At 42.0% G+C, this 12,250-nt stretch overlaps 1 protein-coding gene across 4 annotated transcripts in view; it reads right to left on the reverse strand.

Moving 5' to 3' along the window:
• Positions 1–222: 222 nt before the first annotated feature.
• LOC115190777 (zinc finger protein 638) overlaps positions 223–12,250 on the reverse strand; it is a 54,869-nt gene continuing 42,841 nt past the window's right edge. For all 4 annotated transcript variants that reach the window (XM_029748828.1, XM_029748839.1, XM_029748848.1 and 1 more), the window contains 5 exons: positions 11,667–12,050; positions 11,267–11,483; positions 2,667–2,795; positions 2,313–2,434; positions 223–538 (listed from right to left, as the gene is read on the reverse strand). In XM_029748828.1, coding sequence (XP_029604688.1) covers positions 503–538; positions 2,313–2,434; positions 2,667–2,795; positions 11,267–11,483; positions 11,667–12,050 — 888 coding nt within the window. In that variant the 3' untranslated portion in view covers positions 223–502. The remainder of the gene's footprint in view (positions 539–2,312; positions 2,435–2,666; positions 2,796–11,266; positions 11,484–11,666; positions 12,051–12,250) is intronic.

Consider the following 12,250-nt stretch of genomic DNA (forward strand, 5'->3'; position numbering starts at 1 on the left):
TGGGAGAAGCTAATGGTCCATGCATGAGTTGAACATGGAAATCAGTACATTTCTCTTGGTGCGTATGGAGGCCTAGGGGAAACCACACTGCTGAACTAGCAGTATTCAAATCAGGATGCTGCATAAGTAGATAGACAGGAATGAAGTTGTATTGAATAAGGGTAAAAGATTACTCTGGTAAACATATGTCTTCAAAGGATGGTTTCAATTACAAAACAGACAGCGATTGAATAAAACACTTTATTTTCATTGTACACTGGTTTCTACTTTCATTTCTCTCTATTGAATCACTTCTCTTCTATATCATGGGAAAAGAACTAACACAATGAAACAGTTATAGTTGTGTGAGTGAGTGAGTGTGAGAGGGAGAGATTGGACCCATGGTGAAGAAAAACAAAAACAAGAAGTGGGAAAAGAGTTAAGACATGAATGAAGTCAGTCAGTCAGTCAGTGGTTGGGTCACATCCAGTCAATATTTAACTCATCATCTCATCATGGAGAGTCAGTCTTTCTTCACTCTCCACTTCTCCAGGGATTTCTGTAGAAGAATAAAAAGACAATCATGAGTATCTTTGTTACTAGATAATGTGGATTCATATGCGGAACATAAGGGTTCCACGAGAGAGAGCCACTGCTGCCAAACTTAACTTATCTAGGGTAGGGGGCAGTATTTTGACGTCCGGATGAAAGGCGTGCCCAAATTAAACTGCTCAGGCTCAGAAGGTAGGATATGCATATTATTAGTAGATTTGGATAGAAAACACTCTGAAGTTTCTAAAACTGTTTGAATGGTGTCTGTGAGTATAACAGAACTCATATGGCAGGCAAAAACCTGAGAAAAATCCAACCAGGAAGTGGGAAATCTGAGGTTTGTAGTTTTTTTTCAAATCATTGCCTATACAGTATACAGTGACTTAGGGTTCATTTTGCACTTCCTAAGGCTTCCACAAGATGTCAACAGTCTGTAGAACGTTGTTTCATGCTTCTACTGTGAATTTGAAGCGAACAAGAGCGCCTGGAGTCAGATGAGTGAGGAAATGACATGAGCTCAGAGGCACGCGCTCACGTGAGTGTGAGCTGTGTTCCTTTTCTGAAGACATTGGAATTGTCCGGTTGGAATATTTATGTTAAAAACATCCTAAAGATTGATGCTATACATCGTTTGACATATTTCTACGAACGTAAATATAACTTTTTTTAAACTTTTCGTTGTGACATTTGCACGCGCTTCCTGCATTTGGAGTAGTGGACTGAACGCGCGAACAAAATAAGGTATTTGGACATAAATTATGGACTTTATCGAACAAAACAAACATCTGTGGACCTGGGAGTGCATTCTGATTAAGATCAAAGGTAAGTGAATACTTATAATATTATATCTGAGTTTTGTTGACTCCACAAAATGGCGGGTTTGGTTTCGTGTCTGAACGCTGTACTCAGATTATTGCAAAGTGTGCTTTCGCTGTAAAGTTTAAAAAAAATCTGACACAGCGGTTGCATTAAGGAGAGGTGTATCTATAAATCTTTGAATAACAGTTTAATATTTTATCAACATTTATGATGAGTATTTCTGTAAATTGATGTGCTCATTCACCAGAAGTTTTGGGAGGCAAAACATGTAAAACGGGGTTTTTGGATATAAATATGAACTTTATCGAGTAAAACATACATGTATTGTGCAACATGAAGTCCTATGAGTGACATCTGATGAAGATCATCAAAGGTTAGTGATTCATTTTAGCTGTATTTCTGTTTTTTGTGACACTTCTTGCTTGGAAAATGGCTGTGTGGTTTTTCTTGCTAGGTGCTGTCCTAACATAATCTAATGTTATGCTTTCGCCGTAAAGCCTTTTTGAAAATCGGACAACGTAGTTGGATTAACGAGAAGTGTATCTTTAAAATGGGATATAGAGAAATTTGAATTATGAGATTTTTGTTGTTTTGAATTTGGCGCCCTGCTATTTCACTGGCTGTTGGCAGTGTGTCCCGCAGGTGGGACGCTAGCATCCCACATACCCTAGTGAGGTTAAGCCTGTCTGGGGATGGTTTCCATGACAGGACACATTCCTTCATCTCCTTCCCCACTCCTGAGTATCAATGTATTAATAATCAAACACGTAACACCTGGACAATAAAAGCAAAAAAAAAAAAATACATAAAAAGTTCAATTCCGGAAGCAAAATGAAATTCAAAATTTGTTTTGCCAACTGAATTTACTCAATGGAATTGACCCCATCCCTGATTGTCAAAATGTTCTTTCTGATTGGAGGTTGACTTTCAGTTGTGGCTGATTGGTTGTTTTTGGTTCTCACCTCCAGGTTCTGATGGTGTTTGAGGGTCTTGCAGTGGTTCTTCTCGGCCTCGTCAGTTCCGCTGTAGAACTTAGAACACACCTTGCAGAAGAAGCCTGACTTGGGGACCAGAAACTCCATTCCTGATAGTGACCAAACAGACCAGAAACAAAACAAGATTTAAAAATGACGTGATTATACTATGGGGCCTACGTAAACAACACACACACACACACACACACACACACACACACACACACACACACACACACACACTTCTGATAATAGATAAGCTTGACTAGTTTATCATTAGAACTACACTAATCAATTTCAACAATTAGTTAACTGTCAAAAGCAGCATCATTTGAGTCTCACCGACAGGTCTGTCAGGGTTGAAAGGAGGGATGCTGTAGTCCTTATAAAAGAGGGGTTCCATCTTCATCTTCCGCCTCACTGTCTCCTCCTCTCTGTCCTCCTGAGATGTCCTCCTTCGCTTAGACTCCACTGAGAGATGAAAGAGAAGATGGAGGAAGGAACACGGTCATCACTGAGACTTTAGCAATGTTTGTTTTAACTGTTCTGTTTGTTGGTGTTTGTGGGTTTTCCTAGACCTGATAAGTCACCAGAATGTCCTTACAAGGAAGGAAAACAATTACATGAATCACAAAAAAAAAAAAAAAAGACACCTTAAAAACAATCCAACTAATATGGTTTCAGGCTGTCAACCAACTATATTTTTCTACAACTTCGCAAAGAACCCAGCTTTTTATGCCATCATGCCATGACGAGGAGAAGCATAACAACGCAAAAACAGACTGGTAACCAGGTTAAAATGCACTTGCTACCACCATTGATTTGGCTGAGTTCACCTCTTTTATCATCTAGCCGTATAGTGGTTACCATAGCTACCATTGATCTACATACTAGGAGTGTAACGGTTCACCAAACCCACGGTTAGGTACGTATTGCAGTGTTGGGGGGGGGGGGGGTCACGGTTCAGTTTCAGTACAGCAGGAAAATTAAATGCCAAACGTTTCTGTTGTTAACTTTATTTTATTTTATAAAAATAGTGTTGGTATTCCAGATTCCATATCTGCCAGAGAAGCCAGTGTTGAGGATATATTTACACGGGTGTTGTTAGGCCCGTGTCAAGCACCAGCTTTGAGGGTATTATAACCTTTATAAAACGGGTTACCAACATATTCAAATAATGATTTACATATTTTCATGAATGTTATTTTGATGAATTTATTCATACTAATTTTCATTTTTCCACAAGATGTAGTCCCGACACAAATCTAGGGTTGCTACTAAAGCCGGCTGGTCGTTCGTTCTATTGGTTCGGTTCCAGAGAAGTGACCCAGTTGTTCAGTCTCTTTGTTCTGTATCTATGGACACAATCCAGTTGTTTGCTCTAAAATGTTCCATTGCCATACCTGCTGGCAACGTTCTTAGCCGTAGTTGGCTAGCTAGCTAGCAAGGGATAACTTACAGCCACGTCAAAAAGTGCAACCAGAAAAACAGCTGCAGTAAGTAGCCGCATTTGAATAAACTGATTTCTAGTGACATTTATTTAGATGCATTGATAACAATGAGCTAATGAGGCGCAATTTCACCTGGCATCGAAAATATGTTCACTCTTCAGGACACACTTGTTCAGGGAAGCTAGCTAAGACAATCACTTCAAACTGAAGCTGGAAAGATTGCAAACTAGCTGCATTTTGTTTCATTTGACCTTTTCCTCAATTACATTTCTGTATATTAAAACTCAGCAAAAAAAGAAACGTCCTCTCGCTGTCAACTGCATTTATTTTCAGCAAACGTAACATGTGTAAATATTTGTATGAACATAAGACTAAACAACAGACAAACTGAACAAGTTCCACAGACATGTGACTAACAGAAATGGAAGTGTCCCTGAACAAAGGGGGGGGGTCAAAATCAAAAAGTCAGTAAGTATCTGGCGTGGCCACCAGCTGCATTAAGTACTGCAGTGCAATCTCCTCCTCATGGACTGAACCAGATTTGCCAGTTCTTGCTGTTAGATGTTTCTCCACTCTTCCACCAAGGCACTTGCAAGTTCCCGGAAATTTCTGGGGGGGATAATTCTAGACCTCACACTCCGATCCAACAGGTCCCAGACGTGCTCAAATGGGATTGAGATCCAGGCACTTCGCTGGCCATGGCAGAACACTGATATTCCTGTTTTGCAGGAAGTCACACAGAACGAGCAGTATGGCTGGTGGCATTGTCATTCTGGAGGGTCATGTCAGGATGAGCCTGCAGTAAGGGTACCACATGAGGGAGGAGGTCTTCCCTGTAACGCACAGCGTTGAGATTGCCTGCAATGACAACAAGCTCAGTCCGAGAATGCTGTGACACAACGCCCCAGACCATGACGGACCCTCCACCTCCAAATCGATCCTGCTCCAGAGTACAGGCCTCGGTGTAACGCTCATTCCTTCGACGATAAACGCAAATCCGACCATCACCCCATGTCAGACAAAACCGCAACTCGTCAATAAAGAGCACTTTTTGTCAGTCCAGTCTGGTCCAGCGACGATGGATTTGTGCCCATAGGCAACATTGTTGCCGTTGATGTCTGGTGAGGACCTGCCTTACAACAGGCCTACAAGCCCTCAGTCCAGTCTCTCTTATCAAATTGTGAACAGTCTAAACACCGATGGAGGGATTGTGCGTTCCTGGTGTAACTCGGGCAGTTGTTGTTGCCATCCTGTACCTGTCCCACAGGTGTGATGCATGTTTTTGTTTGTTTCTCTTTTGCACATCTATCACGGCAGTGTTAATTTGCTAAATTGTAATTACTTCGCTACTATGGCCTATTTATTACCTTACCTCCTTACTCCATTTGCACACAGTGTATATAGATTTTTCTATTGTGTTATTGACTGTACTTTCGTTTATCCCATGTGTAATTGTGTTGTTTTTTGTCACACTGCTTTGCTTTATCTTGGCCAGGTCGCAGTTGTAAATGGGAACTTGTTCTCAACTGGCCTACCTGGTTAAATGAAGGTGAAAAAAAAATAAAAATGTAATGTTCGGATGTACCGATTCTGTGCAGGTGTTGTTACACATGGTATGCCACTGCGAGGACAATCAGCTGTCCGTCTCCCTGTATCGCTGTCTTAACCTGTTGGGGCTAGGGGGCAGTATTTGCACGGCCGGATAAAAAAACGTACCCGATTTAATCTGGTTACTACTCCTGCGCAGTAACTAGAATATGCATATAATTATTGGCTTTGGATAGAAAACACCCTAAAGTTTCTAAAACTGTTTGAATGGTGTCTGTGAGTATAACAGAACTCATTTGGCAGGTCAAAACCTGAGAAGATTCCTTACAGGAAGTGGCCTGTGACCATTTCTTGCCCTCCTTGATCATCTCTAACAAAAACAGGGGATCTCTGGCATGACGTGACACTTCCTACGGCTCCCATAGGCTCTCAGAACCCGGGAAAAAGCTGAATGACGTAATTCCAGGCCCAGGCTGAAACACACTAGCGCGTTTGGCAAGTGCTCTATCAGAGGGCCATCAGACTGAGGCTCGTGCATGAGGGGATAGCATGCTTTTACTTTCACTCTTTGTAATAAAAAACGATTTCCCGGTCGGAATATTATCGCTTTTTTATGAGAAAAATTGCATAAAAATTGATTTTAAACAGCGGTTGACATGCTTCGAAGTACGGTAATGGAATATTTAGAATTTTTTTGTCACAAAATGCGTCGTGCTCGTAACCCTTATTTACCCTTTCGGATAGTGTCTTGAACGCACGAACAAAACGCCGCTATTTGGATATAACAATGGATTATTTGGGACCAAACCAACATTTGTTATTGAAGTAGAAGTCCTGGGAGTGCATTCTGACAAAGACAGCAAAGGTAATAACATTTTTCTTATAGTAAATCTGACTTTGGTGAGTGCTAAACTTGCTGGGTGTCTAAATAGCTAGCCCTGTGATGCCGGGCTATCTACTTAGAATATTGCAAAATGTGCTTTCACCGAAAAGCTATTTTAAAATCGGACATAGAGTGCATAGAGGAGTTCTGTATCTATAATTCTTTAAATAATTATGTTTTTTGTGAACGTTTATCGTGAGTAATTTAGTAAATTCACCGGAAGTGTTCGGTGGGAATGCTAGTCACATGCTAGTCACCTGCTAATGTAAAAAGCTGGTTTTTGATATAAATATGAACTTGATTGAACAGACATGCATGTATTGTATAACATAATGTCCTAAGATTGTCATCTGATGAAGATCATCAAAGGTTAGTGCTGCATTTAGCTGTGGTTTGGGTTTATGTGACATTATATGCTAGCTTGAAAAATGGGTGTCTGATTATTTATGGCTGGGTACTCTGCTGACATAATCTAATGTTTTGCTTTCGTTGTAAAGCCTTTTTGAAATCGGACAGTGTGGTTAGATTAACGAGAGTCTTGTCTTTAAAATGGTGTAAAATAGTCATATGTTTGAGAAATTGAAGTAATAGCATTTCTAAGGTATTTGAATAACGCGCCACGGGATTCCACTGGCTGTTGAGTAGGTGGGACGCTTGAGGTTAAGCGTCTCACAGTACATTGCAATTTACTGCCCTGGCCACATCTGCAGTCCTCATGCCTTCTTGCAGCATGCCTAAGGCACTATATAAGCTTGCTTATATAGAGCGGGAACTACCTGTTTGGTGAAATGGGTGCGAGAGGGCGAAGTTCGGAAACGTGGCTCGAACACTTTGACGAGGTGCCGAAATCTATTATTCTTCTCAACCACCGAGAAGCGGCGCATATCCGCCTCTATAAACATACCCATCACTCTGGTCATTTCTTTGGCCCGTTCAGAATAAGCTGTGAAGGGCTACTTGAATGCAGAGGGGAGATGAAAGTTGTGTTGTTGCAGCGCCGATGTTAGGAATACTGGGGTGTTTTCTGAGTAAATGTGTCAACATGTTTGAGCTTTTAGCAGCTGCATAGGCTATTCTGGTTGAGAAGTGGCGACATCGCCGGGGAAAACAACATTTTCCCAAACTGGAGATTTAAATATCGATGGAGAATCCTTTTGGGTTTTTCCACCACTCGCAGAGAACTAGTTCCCTGCTGCGCCTCACAATGTTGATTACAACATGCACATAGGCTCTAGCTGTTTTAACCGAATAGACTGAATGTTTTTTTCAGCTCAGATTTACTGACGCAGCCTAGGCATTTAAATGAATATATACAGTACCAGTCAAAATTTGACACACACCTACTCAATCACACCTACTCATCCTACTTATTTCTATATTTTTACTATTTTCTACATTGTAGAATAATAGTGAAGACATCAAAACAATGAAATAACACATATGGAATCATGTAGTAACCAACAAAGTGGTAAACAAATCAAAATACGTGTTATATTCTTCAAAGTAGCCACCATTTGCCTTGACAGTTTTGCACACTTCGCATTCTCTCAACCAGCTTCACCTGGAATGGTTTTCCAAACAGTCTTGAAGGAGTTCCCACATATGCTGAGCACTTGTTGGCAGCTTTTCCTTCACTCTGCGGTCCAACTCATCCTAAACCATCTCAATTGGGGTCGGGTGATGGAGGCTAGGTCATCTGAATTCAAGCAGGACCACCCAGTTACTCTCCTTGGTCAAATAGCCCTTACACAGCCTGGAGGTGTGTTTTGGGTAATTGTCCTGTTGAACAACAAACGATAGTCCCACAAAGCGCAAACCAGATGGGATGGCATATCACTGCAGAATGCTGTGGTAGCCATGCTGGTTAAGTGCTCCCGAGTGGCGCAGGGGTCTAAGGCACTGCATCTCAGTGCAAGAGGCGTCACTCCAGTCCCTGGTTTGAATCCATGCTGTATCACATCCAGACATGATTGGGAGTCCCATAGGGCGGTGCACAATTGGCCCAGCGTCATCCGGGTTTGGCCGGGGTAGGCCGTCATTGTAAATACCACACATGCAGAGATCATCCGTTCACCTACTCAGCATCTCACAAAGACACGGCGGTTGGAACACAAAAAAAATCTCAAATTTGGACTCAAACCAAAGGACAGATTTCCACCGGTGTAATGTCCATTGCTCATGTTTCTTGGCCCAAGCAAGTCTCTTCTTATTGGTGTCCTATAGTAGTGGTTTCTTTGCATTGAACTTATCCTCTGCAGCAAAGGTAACTTTGGGTCTTCCTTTCCTGTGGCGGTCTTCCTTTCCTGTGGCGGTCTTCCTTTCCTGTGGCGGTCTTCCTTTCCTGTGGCGGTCCATATGAAAGCCAGTTTCATCATAGCGCTTGATGGTTTTTGCGACTGCATTTGAAGAAACTTTCAAAGTTCTTGACATCTGTATTGACTGACCTTCAGGTCTTAAAGTAATGACGCACTGCCGTTTCTCTTTGCTTATTTGAGCTGTTCTTTCCATAATATGGACTTGGTCTTTTACCAAATAAGGCTATCTTCTGTATACCACCTGTAATGACTGGCCTGTTCGGGTCAGGTTACCGTGGACCATAATCCCACAGAGATATCCCTCACACCCATCAGTGGGGGAAGAGATCAAGAGGTATGGAGGTGGGGGATTTATGACACCTCCTGCCCATTGCAAATCTTAAGGCAGCTGACAAAATCCCTTTGTCCTCTCAGTATGGAGGAATGGAATGTATGAATGGAATGTATGATGGGCCTATGGAGAACCTACCTCAGAACAGTAACATGCAATAAATGGACTTTTGGACAATATGTTTCATCAGACAAAACGGTAGTAATGACGACAGATGGAATATGAAAATGTTGTTTTTGTTATTAAAAGTTAAATGATGACGTTATAATGAAAACATAACTAGAAGAGTTCACACAACATGCACTTGATGTTTACATACTGTACGTTGTGTGGAAAAAGTCCAGATCAAAGAGAATGTTTTTTTTTTGTTTTTTTTAAGATAAAATGTGAAGTTAGTTGTCTAAATTGGATATGTGTAAAATCCAGACCTTGCCTTGTAACTAGTTACACCCAGAGAACTTGCCCTAAAGGCTGAAAGGCCCATTTCTGACCCGAGGCTATAAAACATGCGAGTTAAGAATCAACATAACTAAGTGACCACGAGCTGCAGCCAAGGTCCGAATTAGTTGTAAACCCAAAATGCAACACGAGGTTGAAGAAGACAAAGGAAACTTTTAACAATCTATGCTACGGATGAGTAGCTGTGTCTAACAGGGTGAATTCATGCTGGACCACACTGTTATTCTCTCCAAGGAACCATGTGTCTACACTGCTTTCATTCTCACGCTGGAACCCCCTATATGGCTGATTAGCCGTCCTCAGAAGACCACGCTTTCAGAACAAGGGCGAGGAAACAGACCACTAAGAGAAAAGGACACAGACATTGTGTGGACAATCAGAGGGTTACACAACAGAAGTTTCGCCATCAGAGGAGGAGGAACTCGGTCCACGAGGAGACACCCCATCAGAGACCTTCAACACGTAATTACATCATTATATTCTGACCCATAAGAGCGGCAGTTCGGGGCAATGTTAGGGTTAAAATAAGAATAGTTTACAAATGTACCCAAATGTGCTTTTCTCTCGTGCACTCTCTCTTTTGAAATCCCCATTTTGTGTAACACGCTAGTGTTGGCACGCTAGGGAACTGTTTCATTGCACTAAGTTCTAATCAATAGTCTAGACTGCATCTTATATTATAATTTTAGCTTGTTATTTACTAATCAACTCAATTGGTGTGGTACAGACTTTTTAGTGAGACTCGGGGTTGTGCAGATTCACAGATTGCGTGACGTTCAGAATGAGACTGTAGAGGAAATTAATTAGCAACTGTTGTAAAAACAATATTCTGATAGAGTTAATTTGGGAAATAGAAACTCAAAGCCAAAACTTTCCCATGGTGCCCCAGGTTAATGAGTTAATAATTACCTGACTCATTAAATCACCTAATTATAAATGGTTAATAATTCGATGAACAGCAGTCGTCACATTAATCAATACAAAGTTACAACACACCCCTAATTTGTCACAACACAACTGACTAGCTCAAACGCATTAAGGAAACGCATTCTACAAATTAACTTTTAACAAGGCACACCTGTTAATTGAAATGCATTCCAGGTGACAACCTCATGAAGCTGGTTGAGAGAATGCCAAGAGTGTACAAAGCTGTCATCAAGGCAAAGGGCGGCTACTTTGAAGAATCTCAAATATATTTTGATTTGTTTAACACTTTCTTGGGTACTACATGATTCTATATGCGTTATTTAATTGTTTTGATGACTTCACTAATATTCTACAATGTAGAAAATAATACAAATAAAGAAAAACCCTGGAATGAGTAGATGTGTAAACTTTTGACTGGTACTGTATATACACACACACAGATGTCTTATTTATCTACTCATTCGGGTTCACAGTGCGGACCGAACTGAGGTCCCCATACCGAACGGTTCAGTACTAATGCTTGTACAATTACACCTCTACTACATACGGTTGGTTATCTGACCTCACCACTACCACTCCTCTACAATGACCACAACCACTAATTTATGTAAACCAGGATGCCATTTTTTGACCACTTAACAAAATGCGGGTGGCCAGCTCAACCACTACTATGCATTCAGTGGGCTGGCTACCATATCTCAAACAACATTCTACCTGTAGTCTTTTTCCTCCTGTGGCAAACCAGAGGGTAGTTACCTCAGAAAAAAGGGCACATCAGGTAGGGACTACCTGAACTTGTCCAATAAATACTCATTTGTTTTCCATTTCAAAACGTTTCGCTACTGAACACAACCCAGTTGACTTAACATAAAGTTTGTTTCTTACCTCTACTGGCCCGTTTCCTACCATATCTTACATTTAAAAAAATTAAAAAACGTTATACAGGTAAGCAGAGCAGAACAGATTTTATTTACAACGACAGGCTTTCACGAGACGAGCATAGCAGTGATATACAGTATGTTTCTTACCCGTCTCAGCAGACCTCTTCTCCCCGTCCTCCTCCACCTGTCCCACCTCGTCCACCGTCAGAAACGTCCCAATGTTGAGATCCTCCACTCGCCCACCCTCCTTTTCCTCTTCTCCAGCGGCGGCAGGTGCGTCTGTGGGTGTGGCCTCATCGTGACCTTTCACCTCCGACTCCTCAGTGACCTCGTCGCAGGTCGTCTTCGGCACAGTGACCACAGGCTGAAGGAGAGTAACGTTAGAAAAGATTGGGGTCGTGTTCACACATTAGAAACACTTCATTTTCTCCTTCCTCAGTTGAAGTAGTCTTCTCACCGATCTGCTCGTTGTTTAATGCTATAGGGTTGAAGCCTTCCTTTTAGGAAAGGGATTAGTCAAATTAGGAATGTGACAAGACACACTGACCTCTTTGATGATGTCATCCTGACAGTCTGGAACTTTCTCCTCGGTCACCTCCCCAGTTCCCTCTGCAGTCTTCACTGACCCCTCCTCTGTGGTTGCTGGGGACAACCCCTCCTTCTGTTCTCGTTTGTCCAGAGCTTCCTCCTGTACCTTCGCTGCCCTAGGCTCACCCTCCACCTCCATCGGTGTAGTGTCATCTGGTGCCTGCCGCTCCGCCTTAGAGGCTGTGGTCGCAGGGTCGTTGACGGTCACCTCCATAACCTCAGTCACCTCTGTGGTAGTCTCGGGGAGAGGACGGGGCACCGCAGCTACTTCCCCCACCTCATCCACAGTCACAAAGTCCGCCATGTCGAAGGGGATGTGCTTCTCACCTAACTCCTCCTCTTCCTGAAAGAAGACAGGGCAGTTAACAGTTAACTATAAAACCACTGTTTTCCTCAAAATGGCAAGTCATTCCCCAAAATGGTTGAAAAGTTGATATTGGCATTCTATATTCATGATGGGTATACGACACTCTGGTTCAGTGGAGATTCTCTCTCCATCCATCCATCCATCCATCCATATATGCACTGAGTATACCAAACATT

The sequence above is a fragment of the Salmo trutta genome, chromosome 4 (assembly GCF_901001165.1).
Source record: "Salmo trutta chromosome 4, fSalTru1.1, whole genome shotgun sequence".
In the NCBI taxonomy this organism is placed as follows: domain Eukaryota; kingdom Metazoa; phylum Chordata; class Actinopteri; order Salmoniformes; family Salmonidae; genus Salmo; species Salmo trutta.